This window comes from Caretta caretta, chromosome 3 (genome assembly GCF_965140235.1).
Source record: "Caretta caretta isolate rCarCar2 chromosome 3, rCarCar1.hap1, whole genome shotgun sequence".
NCBI lineage: Eukaryota > Metazoa > Chordata > Testudines > Cheloniidae > Caretta > Caretta caretta.
In genome coordinates, this window is record NC_134208.1 from 99,265,644 (window position 1) to 99,278,954 (window position 13,311).

The window sequence follows — 13,311 nt, forward strand, 5'->3', positions numbered from 1 at the left end:
CCTCTCTGCACCAACACATTCCAGAGTGCAACTCTGGTGGGATTAGGTGTTGATGTTGTCCCTGGCTGGGTTCTTAGCTACCTGCATATGACATTGGTGCAGCGATAGGCTCAGTGGAGTTGAATGTACACATTGGGGAGGGCTGGCTTGAGGACTCATGTAGGGAGAGGTCAGGTAAGCAACATATGATAGCAAGAGTGGGGGCAAGCTTGAAAGTGCAGACATACACAGCCATCCTGCTGTTAGTTTCAACTTAGCTGGCACATAACTACTTAAGAGATTTGGAAAACCTGGCACTAAACAATTTTTGTACAATTAACATGGATACTGAGACAAGCCCTGAAAAGGCAATATTTTCAGTTTTCAATGCACTGTGGAGAGGCTCGGCTACAGGAAGCTCAGAGCTGGCAGCAAGAGAGCAGCAGGCTGCTTACAACAGTGAATTTGTCCCCGTATCTTTGAATTTTAATAAGAGGTTGATGGCTCCTGAGTGGCCTTGAAAGTAACACCACACATTTGGCTTTTTGACCCCCTATAGAGGCTAGATCACATATGAGCCTGCTACTGCCTGTTAACAGACCTTCCTTTAGCTCAAACAGCAGAGGCTCATGCTTTAAGGTCCCAGTTTAAATTTCCAGTGACAATCCATCTAGGGTGACCAGATAGCAAGTGTGAAAATCAGGACAGGAGGTGGGGGTTGGGGGAAATAGGTGCTTTTTAAGAAAAAGCCCCGAATATTGGCACTGTACCTATAAAATCAGGACATCTGGTCATGCTAAATCCATGCAGCATTGTGACACAGTGTAGACAGTACAGGAATTTGCACTGCTGTGGACCTCTGTTTGGGTTGAATGTTCCTAGCCGGAGGGAGTATGCAATCCATGCTACATGGTGTGGCTCTTACAGCGGTTTAATGAATGCTACTGCCTCTGACTTAACAGGCTGGTACTTTAGCTAATGTAGCTGAGACTCATTCTTTTATGAGTGATGCGAGTAGTTTTCAGATGCTCTGATTACAAAATGTGAACTGCTCCATTTTGGAACTCCAGGGAATATATTTGGAGTGAACAACTTTGAGCTTTTAGTTACCTTGCATTTCAACAGTATACTTTCATCCCCATGCTACTTAGCAGCCAAAGTTATGTGTTTTTGTTTCCCGCTCCCTGACAGGGATCAGCAAGAGATATTACTTCCCATAAAGCTCTTAGACTAAAATGTGACAGTGAGAATATGCTAGATTGGTCTGACTAATTTTCTCCCAGCATGCCACTAATTACATACACTGTTGCTACAAAGCAATAAACTTTCAGTGGCAGAACTATCAATGCTAGTCTTGAATTTGGGTTTTCCAGTAAGATCTGCAGAATGCTGCTACCTCATCAATGGGAAAGTGGAGGGTAGAGTGTTTTCTGTTTACTTAAGAATGACAAAGGCTGACAATTGAAGGAACATAACTGTTGTCATTTTACTGGGAGAAAATGCCTAGAATGTATGAGAAATAATGGGAGTTTTCAAAACAGTGCAAATACTTGAGCCATGTTATTTTTGATAAAACCTCAAAATGAGCAGTTTTTGCAAGGACAAGAAACAGCTCTACTAAATGTGGAGTAATAGTGAAAAACACATGGGCTGTATTGTTGGATATAACAGAGTACAATCTATTGTCAGCAAAATACAGTGTTCTCTTGAATGTGAATCTGAAATGGCTGAAAAAGATTATCAACAAAAGTTAAGGACTTTGAGAGCTGAAGTAGGTATACCCAGATTTGTGGGTCCATGGCAAACTTTCCACGTCTATGACATTGCTTGACAAATTCATTATCCAAACTCCATTTAAACAGGAACTGTCATAGGAAGTTCAGATAATGATTATTGACTTCAGTGCATAAACACTTATATGAGGGTGTATTTATGCCTGACTTGAGCAAATACATATAATTGATTAATCTGTGAAATATGAAGATTATTAATTAAGAAAACTGTTCAAACTTTATGGATGCATGGGTAAGCATTCACATCAGGAAGTGCAATCTTAACTACTCAGTTTTGTGTGGATGACTCATAATGCAGTCTCTAGTTGCATTATTAAATTCCATTTTTCTAATACAATCTATTATACATTTTTCTACCTCAGATACACGTTTGTAGTAACTTTTATATGTACACTATTTTCATTGTCAGAATGTCTTAACCTGTCTTTGACATATTCAAGTCAACAAAATTGACTTTGAGTTCTTTTTCCCCCTCTAAGGTATATAGTTTAATAATTTTAATAATCTGCCATGTATTATACATTTTATTTTAATCCAATCTCATAACCTTCCTTTTGTGCACTTCAGGAGATAAGGCAGTTAACTATAGAGGGAACCAGTTGTAAATTGATTTTACAATGCCAGCAAATTTTGAAAGTTACTCATTGTAATTAATTTGTAATGCTGTGTAAGTATTGTTTAGTTTGTAATTTTCATATAAATATTTTTCATGGCTCTCTCTGGCATACATACAGTAGTACACACAGATGTGTGTCTAAGCTAGCAGGAAAATCATACTGATATACTTGCATTTCCCGACTTTTGATTGCTTGACCAGGTAACTTTAACTTTCTCTTCATGTAGCTTTTTGGTATAGGATTTTCCAATGATTTAAAAAAAGGAAAATTAGAAGAGCACACTTGAAGAGAAAACACTCCTCTCTCCAGCTCTCAGATGTTCTGCTGGCTTGCCAAAGATTCTCTGCTATTAAGCCATCACTGGAATACCCCAATAAAGGCTGGTGGAGAAGGGGGGGGGGGCTTGCACAGGATTAAAAGTCTGCTGCACCCAATACAAAGCCTGCTTACTCAGCCTTTGGATCGGGTGAAGCAGCATTTGACCTTTAACCCTGTATGGGGCTAGTTCAAGCATATACAGTGCTCCATGTACCACAGGAAACAATCCACAAGTGGCAGGGAGCTGGATTAGAATGATGAGGATAGGTCTCCCCTCCTTAATGACCATGATTCTAAGACATGACTGGAGATGGGCTTTGCACCATCTTGTAATGGTAAATGGCCCGGGACAGCCCAAGCCCAGTAGGGGAAGCAAATTCCAGAGTTGAGGGCCCTTCCCGGAGAACTTTTCCCCCATCCGCCACAGACAAACATCAGAGCGGTCACGCCTGCTGTGCGGGCTCAAGGAGAAAGCGGTCTCTTAGCCTGGACTCGGGGTTAGGCAGCACCTGGGTTTTCACCCGGCAGCGCGCTCGGTTCCAGGAGAAGCAGGGGAGCGCTCCGCTGCGGCGAGCACGTTCCGCACCAGCTGAAGGGGAGGCCAGGGGAGCCCCAGGCGTAGCCCCTTGGAATCCCACCCCGAGGGCCCCAAAGCCCGCCTGTGATGTGCGTGGCGAGTGGCAGGCAGTGTGAGAGCCCGGGGCCATCAGCTTTTGCCTCCGGCCGCGCCTCTCAGTGGTCCCGCACTCCTGGGGCTCGCCTTGCTTTTGGAGCCCTCCATCCTGCCCGGACGCGCCGCAGCCAGTGCCCTGGAGAGCTCCGCTGGAGGCTGGCGCGCCGGAGGGCGCCCGTCGGCGTCGGGGCAGCAGGAGCAGGCCGCCCGGCGGGACGGAGCAGGGGCGGGGGGGGGGGGCAGGGGTGTGTCTTCTTCCCCCGCCCCGAGGCTGCAGGGTCTCTGCCTCCTCCCTCCGCTCTCCCAGGCGGCGGCTCACTCGCCTCGCTGAGCGGGGGGAAGAGGCCGCGGCTCAGGAGCAATGGCACGGGGAAGCTTGTCTCTCCTCCTGCTCCTCGGCGCGCTGGCCAGCCGGTGCAGCAGCCAAGCTCAGCCGCAGCAAAGAGGTACCGTAGCGTTGGGGGCTGGCGAGTTGCGGCCGAGCTGTGAGCGGCGGGGCAGCGCGTCGCCATCAGGCTCAGGGGGCTCCGTTGCCCGCAGTTCAGCAGCCCCCGTCTCCGACGGACGCGGGGACTCGGTGTGACAGTCCCGAGGGGACCCCAGGGCAGGCTTGGGGTTTCGCCAGGGGTAGCACTCTTGGCATCGCCCGTGGGCCGAGGAGACACTTGGTGGTCGGGCTCCAAGTGTCCGTGCGTGAAGCGGGGAAGCAGCCCGCTAGGGTCCGAGTGGCAGCGGGCTGCTTGTCCGTGTCTCTCCCAGCCGGTACTGATCATAGCAGGTTTGGGTCCGGTTCCCAGCCCGCCGCCCCCATCTGCGGGGCTGACCGACACTTCAACTTTTGAGGCACACCGTGCAGTAAAGGCTCTTTCACGTGCCAGCTGAGAACTGATCTGACTCCCGACTAATTCCTTCCCTACCCTTCTCACAACACGCACACAAATCCCTGTTTCAGGAAAAAGCCACATGCCAAGTATTTCTCCTTATTCCCGTTTCAAAATATAGGGGAGATACAGTTCCCAACATTGTGAGTGACCATTTCAGACACAATACCGAATGGGATCATTGCAGCTTGAGAAATACACTAACTCCCATATCTGTAATTCACTAACCCCCTCTTTTTGTCCAATGACTGCAGAGGTATTAATGCCACTCTGTCTTGAAAGGTCCCTTACAGTATGTGGTAACTATGCTTAACAAACTGTTCCACCTTGCATGTCACTTTGATGCTGGGGGTATCTTTCCCAGACCTGAGGAAGAGCTCTGTGTGGCTCAAAAGCCTGTCTCTCTCACCAACAGAAGTTGATCCAATAAAAGATATTACCTTACCCACCTTGTCTCTCAAATACAGGAGTTGTAACTCAAAGTGTGATATTTTCTGTTATACTCACATAGTTTTCTATTGGATTTGGTAGGGATGAACTTGAATATGACTTCAGTTCTCCTGTCTTCTGTCCAGCCCATGCCCCACCTAACTTACATCTACAGGCATCTCTCTGTGATTGTAGTGAAGTACATATTGAGATCTATGTAAATGCATGCAGTCTTTATATGGCATTCCAATTTTAAGCAAGATCATAGGTTGATGCAGTAGTTTCATGATAGTTTAGAAGACATGGTGGTGGTGTTCAAACTCCTAGTAATTTTTAAAATAGAGTATATCACCTCAAGGGAAGTGGGATCATGCCCTTCCCAAGTACCCAAAATGCTGTGTCTATAGTAATATTTTGCAGTTACACAGTGCTTAATTAGTAACTTTAAAATGAAAGGACAATCTTTTTTTTTTGTTTTGTTTTTTTGTTGCTAAGTCTGTATTACTATAGGTGGAAATAAGATGATGATGATGTACAGATACAAAAGAAATTTTAATAAAAAGCCACATAAAAGAAATAAGCTAAAGAAAACAAACTTTTAAAAGTTTTAGAGCCTGTTCTTCGTACCCTAACATTTTTAGCTCTGCTAAAAAAAAAAAAAAAAAAGGAATTCAGTAAGGCGATACCATGAGTGTGTGATAATAAATCTATGATTAAAATAGCTAGAATAACAATGAGCTCCTAAATGACCTTGATATCATGCTATAACTTGAGAATAACACACAGCTTCAGATTCATCTAGGGTTTTTTCCTCCATTCAGGTTTTGGGTACAGGGGTTTGACACCTATTTTATAAAATATGATGTATTGTCTCAGAAAAAAGTGTCTCAAACAGCTGACTCCTTAATGCTAACTTTAACTATGTGAAGATAGATGACAGTTGACTAAAACTTCTTCGTAAAACTTAAATAGTTGTAGTAAACCAAAGGCAAGAAATCTCACCCAGCCATATTGACTACTTTTGGAAAATGACTCACTGTAAATATTGAAGAGTAAGGAAGATCTTAAGATAGAGTAAAGATACAGCACTACATACATTTGCCATAACTGTCATTTGCTTTTGCTCCGAAGAATTTAATTCTCAGCCAGAGGAACATGCATTTTGGCAGGGTTTCATTCCTCCCCGCCCCCAACCATCTCTTATTGCTGGGGAATGTGTTTTTCTTTAATCCATGTCTTGGGTTTTTGACCTCCATGATGAAGAAACTTGCTCATTACTTTCTTCTTAGGAACGAAGTGGGAGGCTTTGGTTTTCATCTCTTCAGCTGTTCTCAGATTTCATTGCCCCCGACCCCCTTCTGACAACAAAAATGACTACTCCACCACAGGAGTAGGGGCCGAAGCCTGAGTCTGCCTGAGCCCCACTGCCCTGAGTTGGGAGGCCTGTAACCTGAGCTATGCTGCCCACGGCTGAAGCCCTCGGGCTTTGGCTTCAGTCCCAGGCAGCAGGGCTCAGGCTTTGGATTTGGCCCCGGTTGGTGGGGCTTGGGCTTCGGCCCTAGGAAGTCTAATACCAGCCCTGGTGACCCCCATTAAAATGGGGTTGTGACCCACTTTGGGGTCCTGACCCACAGTTTGGGAACTGCTGATCTACTTCTTTATTTTGGGCTGCCACACTGTTAGTTTTATGCTATATGAGTCCCATTAATTCAAAGAGGAACTCTAGCACTTCTTGTAATGGAATGTTAAACTAAGTGAAAATGGGACCTTTTAGACCTCACTGCTGAATTCTAGTACTGGACTGACAGTTTTCCATTTTATTTATACTTGTCCCTAATCTCTTTTTAAGCTGGGCTACAGCTGCTAGGTGGTTCTCACACACTATAGAGAGATCCCTCTACTGCTGAAGAATGATACAGTCAACTGTACTGTGATTTTAAGGTCCAAAGTCTGATCTCAGTGAAATCAGTGGGAATTTTAACACTGACTTCAGTGGGAACTAGAACTGGCCTTAAGTTTGTAAGTTTATGTTCACAGTTTTTTTTTCCAGTTAATTCTTTATTTAATGAATAATACTGTATGGTTAATGCTACTGTGTAACTTTGGCAGCAATCTGAGAGATTTGGGGGGGAGGAGGAAACTATTCAACATGTCTTGAACAGTTTGGAAAATAGCACTAAGATGTCACATGGAATTTACATTTTTAAAGGGCAATATGGAAAGTTCAAGAACATCTTGTACCTCAAACATGAACATGAATGTAATTCTACATTTTAAGTTGCTTGGAGATTTACTGTGGTCAGAAACCTGGAGTTAATTTTGTGTATTGTTGTCTGCTACAGATGTTATTTGTTCTGTAGACTGAACAGTAAATATTTTTGGAGAATTCCTCATAAACTAACAGCATCATGTCTGGGTCAGAATAAGCCCTGGTCTACACTACAGAGTTAGGTCAACACAAGGCAGTTTACATTGACATGACTCTGTAAGTGTCTACACTAAAATGTAACATCCATCAGTATAACTCTCCCACAACACCGACTTAGCTCCACCTCCATGAGAAGCGTAGCGCTTAAGTTGATGTAGTTAGGTTGACGTCACGTCAGTGTAAACACTGCATTGTTTACATTGACTATTGCTGCCTTTCAGAAGCCATCCCACAATGCTCCACACTGACAAATAAATTGGTGCAATCACTCCTGCTGAGGATGTGCACTGCTGACACAAGGAGTATAGTGTGAATGTGTAAAACTGATTCAATTACTGCAAAGGCTGTAAATTAACATAACTTCGGTAGACTTAATTTTGTAATGTAGACTTGCCCCAAGTGTATTTTACAATGCTATTTCCTGTAGGTTTGGGTATTTTATAATTCAAGTAAAAATGCCAAGGAGATAGACAGTAGCCCTTTTTAAAGCCTGACTGGGCTTCATCCTCCTTCTAGAATATTAGAAATAGACAAATTGGTGGGAATTCAGAAAGGAGCAACAAACATCTCTATGAGCTTGGAGAGATTGAAAAACTAAGTGTCTTACTGGGGAGTGAACATAATCCTGCAAATAGCTGAAAGGTGTAAGCAGTAAGGACCAGAACCTGATACTTATGCTGAGGAGCACTGTACTCCTTATTTGTGAAGAAAGGTGTTCCTGAACATGACGAATGGCATCAGAATCTGAGTCCAAATTACCTACAATGTCTCATATATGAAATAGGAAGAAATAAATGAAAGAGAAATATAGATTAAGTATCAGGGAAAACACACTGAGGCCACAGAGGTAGAACAGTGATACTCAGTCAGTGGTTCTAGAGTTGTATGCCATTCTTTTGGGCACCACATATGGCTTTTCTGGAGTCTGATGGAAGCTCTTTTGCCTGCCTGGTCTCATGTCATTGCTGATTCCTGGAGTCTCTTGAATTCCTTTCCCCTACTGTCAGCGGGAAGGAGGAAAGGTAAGAGATAGCAGGCTTGACCCCTACCCCACCTCAGTTCCAGTAGACAGGAGAATGCAAAAGGATAATGTATCAAATGGAGTTGCAAAGAGCCATAAAGTATCCTGTCACTTCATTGTGATGCTGTCAGTGCATAATGATGCAGAGTAACAGTGATCCCCACAATTATTTTGTCACTATATGCAGCACCATTTAGTGGCATTTTTGTGACTCTACTTCATGTATTATCTCTTTGCCTTCTCTTATCTACTGGGAATGGGTTAGGGAAGGGGACAAGCATGCTATCTCTAACCTGTCCTCCTTCCTGACTGCTGACAATAGCACAGAAAACAACTTTCCCTAGTCTCTATACAGATCCAGAATCAGATAGGCTGCCCACTTGTTTTTATTGTTGCTAAGGTTCTGTGTTTGCCTTGTCCTGTTCAGAAAAGTTATTACTCTATTTATATAGAATGACTGCCACACAGCCTGTTCATGGGTTCAATTCTGCAAGCTCACTCTGTGCAGAACTCCCATGAGCACTCAGATACCAGTGCAGTGGGCACAATAAAAGAACCCAGATGTTAGGATCTGGCCCCAAAGCATGGAAACTTCAGGGAGTTGGATTAATAAGGATACAGATATATCTGTTAATATGAAGGTCCCATTACAAATATTAAATCTTCAGAGTATTATGTGGATTTAGGCTCTGAAGCATCTGGTATTGATTGGTGTTTGAGACAGAATACTAAACTAAATGCACTATTACTCTGACCTAGTAGGGCAATCCTTATATTCTGATATAGAATACTCTCTCTGGAGGATTTTGTTCTGTCAAAGAATATTAGAATCTTGTAACAGATCTAATCCTGCTCTGATATGTTTCATGGTACTTAACCCCTTTGGTGCTGGTTCCTAGTGCAACATTATTTGGAAGCGTTGGGTTTCAAAATGACTTATTTGGTATGTGAAGAAGTACTTTAGATGTTTTTAACTCTATGTACTAGGCATCAGTGAGAAACTGTATATATTTTCCTCACACTGGCATACTGAAATTTAAGACCATGATCACTTCACATCACGGACCTTACAGAGGAGCAAACTCATTTGGAGCAATCTTTTGAAAATGATTATTTCTAGGATGAGCAAAATACAAATTCCATGTGGAAACCTGGTTCAGCTTCTTCTCAAAGCAGTAGATAGATGGATTTGACTTACCTCAGTCCAGGGAAAAACCCAAGTCCGTCAGTCTCCCAGCTTCTTTCTTGCTCCTTGCCCTATGGCATGGTTGGATTTGGCAAACACTAACTCTTCACGCCCCCGGCACTTGATGCCCTTCCCTTAATATTCCACTAGCTGCCCGTGACCAGAACACCAGTGAAGGAAGATAAAATAAAGCTCAAAACTAGAGTGCATGTCAAGTTCCTTTCCTCAGGTCTGGCTTTATTAACAACCATAGAAGCTGTTTCAGCACAGGACCGCCCCAGACCCTGTTGCCGCCACCTCAAGAGTCACCATTGTGGTAGCTCTTATAGCCCCATCCATGTACTAGTCAGGGAACTTGCATTCTACATGTAACTCCTTTCACAGTGGAACCTATGTAGCACCTGTTTATACTCCTGCAACAATGAACTCCAGGCCATCAGAGGAGATGGTGCTGTGGGAGCCTGATGAGAAACAAGCTAGTTACTGCTGCCACATTATTGCAATTGTTATTGGTTGTTATTGTTTTGCTTAGTGCAGAAAGCAAGTTTGAGGCTGAATCTTGTGGGATAAATGATGGTCCTCTCTTTATTAATGTCCATCAATGGCTATTAGCCAGGATGGGCAGGGATGGTATCCCTAGCCTCTGTTTGCCAGAAGCTGGGAATGAACGACGGGATGGTTCACTTGATAGTTCCCTGTTCTGTTCATTCCCTCTGGGGCACCTGGCATTGGCCACTGTTGGAAGACAGGATGCTAGGCTAGATGGACCTTTGGATTAACCTAGTATGGCTGCTCTCTTGTTCTTATTACAGGAATTCTAGCAGTCTGCTCCAAGCACTAATTGCTCATGCACTAGAATAACTTTCACCAGAACTAAGGTTCTAGATTACAGTTTAGTGGCCTTAAAGGGAACATATAATAACTGCTTCCCTCTGGTTGTTCAGAGTTGTTGATTAAGGCTACATGCCTCCTCCCCTTAAGGGAAGCTGCTTCATCTCTAGAGAATATAGGGGAAGGAGGGAAAGAGTAGCACAAAGAGTGGCAAGGCTGAGGGAGAAGCCCACTCTTGGTGACGTGAAGCAAAGGAGGTTCCTGGGTTGACTACTGCTGCCTCCAAAGTTACAACGTCCATCTGCACCTCCAGCTATAGGAAATCAGCCTCTGGCTACAGAGAGATGGGTTGGGTCTGTGTCTCTAGATGAGCAGCAGGAGCTCCCAGTCATCCTCAGCCTGTTCATTGTCTTCCACTGCCTGTTCATGCTAAGTGCGTTTCCAAAGTGAGAGGAAACTGCTATCATCTGGTCTACTGTCTTCACTTTTGCACTGGAAAGGTCTGGCCACAAATACCTTTCTTGGAGTTTAGCTTAGTGCCTCTGCTTAACTTTCCTTCTTGGTCACAGCATGGGTAGAGGGATACAGGGGTACAGGAACTGGAACAGATCCCTTTGCCACTTTTGAAGATGGCACAGGAGTGTTTTTGTATTTTCCCTCCACCTGACCTGGTCTGTGTATCATAGGCAATGTAAATGTATGTTTTAGTTTGGTACTTTAGTTTAATCTTCCTGGTTTTATCCCCACAAGCCAATAGCACAAAAGATGACTGCCATGATGCTTCTGAGGAAAATCTGAAGATGTTAAAATTTGAAAGCTCAAATTTTTGGACTAGAAATGGGTCTTGCCAATCAATCTGAATTCTTTTGCCCCTCAAATTGATATTTTTGAGGTTACACATAGGACACAAAACAAATCAGTGTGAATTTTCTTATTTTTTACCAGTTTTGCTTTGTCCTATTTGTAATCATGTTCTTAAGGCTACTATATATCGTTGTGTCTTTACTACATACTGAACTTTGGGAGATTAACACATATTTTAAACTTTTGGAAGCAGTTGACAACTCCCTGAATAGACTGGTTTCTTTGAGGTTGTTGATACCAGAAGCAATAGTTGTTTAGTGTACAGAACTTCAGAAGGAGATTTTTAGTGTCAACTTTCCTCTTTATATCCTTCAGGCATAGCAGGTCCCGGTCATCTAATTCAGAGAAAACAAAAGACACTTGATGTCTTCTTAACCTCTGAGGCTAGGATAAGAAGCAATGGGCTTAAATGGCACCAAGGGAGGTGTCAGTGGGCCCCAGTGGGTCACAGCTGATAATACCAGATTCAGGACAAACTGCTGAGAAATAGGGCAGACTACCCACCAATTTGGGGAGATTCTACCATTAGATAGAATCTCCAAGGCAGTAACAAAAGTAAATTTCTGTCTCATCACACTGGTTATCAAGAAGTAAAAAATGCTGTCTCCTTAGGCATTAAGCACTTATTTCACCACCCAGATTTTATGATGAGTGATTATTGAAAACCAGTTTTATCAAACAAAGTCTTTTTCTGATCTCAAGAAATCAGCCACACAACCAGGTCAATGTATAACTCAGATCTTACCCAATAATCATGCTGTGACCAATCCTTTAGTAACTAAAATCTAAAGGTCTATTTTTAAGAGAAAAGAAGTAGAGAGTTAACATGGTTAAGGAAATCATATACATACAAGTGATTGCAAAGTTCTTGTGTCAGGTTTGAAGCAGTGATGGAAGAAAATGCTAGTTTGAAAAAGTGTCTCTGGAAATTATCCAAATTATCTTGGGGGTCATCAGTCCTCGTTCAGAGCTTTCTTGTTAGAAATCCAGTCCAGAGAAATTAAAAGGAAAATGAAGGAGATGTTTCCAGAGTCTTTTATGCCCTTTCCCATGTGGATGGAATTCTACTATCCCAAATAAAGCTCACAATCTAAATTTGTAGAAAATTACAGGCACAAGATGGAGTCTAGGGTCACATGAGCAAGTCACATGCCCTTACATGGCTTTGATAACTCATAGGAGCAGCCATTGCCCACTTGGAGGCTAAGGAGTCCAAAGGAAGACTTGATGGGAGGGACGAGTTTCTTGTGTGGCCCATTGTGAGAGCAAATTGCCTTTGATGGGCCATTGACAGAAAGCTGTCTGGCTTCAATGTTGGTTTTTGGCTGGTGGGTGTTACCCTAGGAACGAACAAACATTTGGGATACAGATCTGTACCCAATATTCATAACTTCAGATACAAAAATACATGCATACAAACAGGATAATCATACTTAGCAAATCATGACTTTTCCATTGACACCTTACATGATATACTTTGTACAAGTTTTGCTGCAACCTGTCTAAAAGTGGTAGCAACAATAATAGTAACTCCTCACTTAACGTTGTAGTTATGATCCTGAAAAATGCTACTTTAAGTGAAACAATGTTAAGCAAATCCAATTTCCCTATAAGAATTAATGTAAATGAGGGCAGGGTTTAGGTTCCAGGGAAACTTTTTTTGCCAGACAAAAGACATATATACACACACATACAGTAAGTTTTAGACAAAGAATTTAATACTGTACACAGCAATGATGAGTGTGAAGCTTGGTTGAGGGTGGGGGTGGAGTCAGAGGGTGGAAGAGGGTGAGATATTTCCCAGGGAATGCCTTGCTGCTAAATGATGAACTTGTACTCGGCTGAGCGCTCAAGGGTTAACATGTTAATGTAGCCTCACACTCTACAAGGCAGTACGAATAGAGAGAGGAGACACAATAGACCATGGCAGTGGCTGCAAAAATTCCCTCGGAAACTGAATGTGATGATGAACCCACACTATCCCACTGGAGTGCACCACTCCCTTCACTTTCCAAAGTGCCGGGGGGTGCATGTGTGAGAGAGAGACACACACCCTGCCATCAGCACCTCTCTTCCCTGCTACCCGCTGCATAGCAAGCAGGAGGCTCCCAGGAGCAGCACATGGCAGTGCGGGGCGGGACAACCAAATTGCCCAGCAATTCAGAGCCTGCTGGGCAGCTGCCGCACAGGGAACTTAGGGGAGCTGATGGGGGGGCCTGCTGGCCCACCCTTGTTCTAAGCCCCCACCTGCTAGCTCCAATGGTCTGCTCTTCTTGCAAGCAGTGGATAAA

The 13,311-nt window shown here is 43.5% G+C and overlaps 1 protein-coding gene across 3 annotated transcripts in view; it reads left to right on the forward strand.

Moving 5' to 3' along the window:
• Positions 1 to 3,688: 3,688 nt before the first annotated feature.
• The window catches only part of LAMA2 (laminin subunit alpha 2), a 476,685-nt gene continuing 467,062 nt past the window's right edge, over positions 3,689 to 13,311 (forward strand). For all 3 annotated transcript variants that reach the window (XM_075126729.1, XM_075126730.1, XM_048844580.2), the window contains exon 1: positions 3,689 to 3,826. In XM_075126729.1, the coding sequence (XP_074982830.1) occupies positions 3,742 to 3,826 (85 nt within the window). In that variant the 5' untranslated portion in view covers positions 3,689 to 3,741. The remainder of the gene's footprint in view (positions 3,827 to 13,311) is intronic.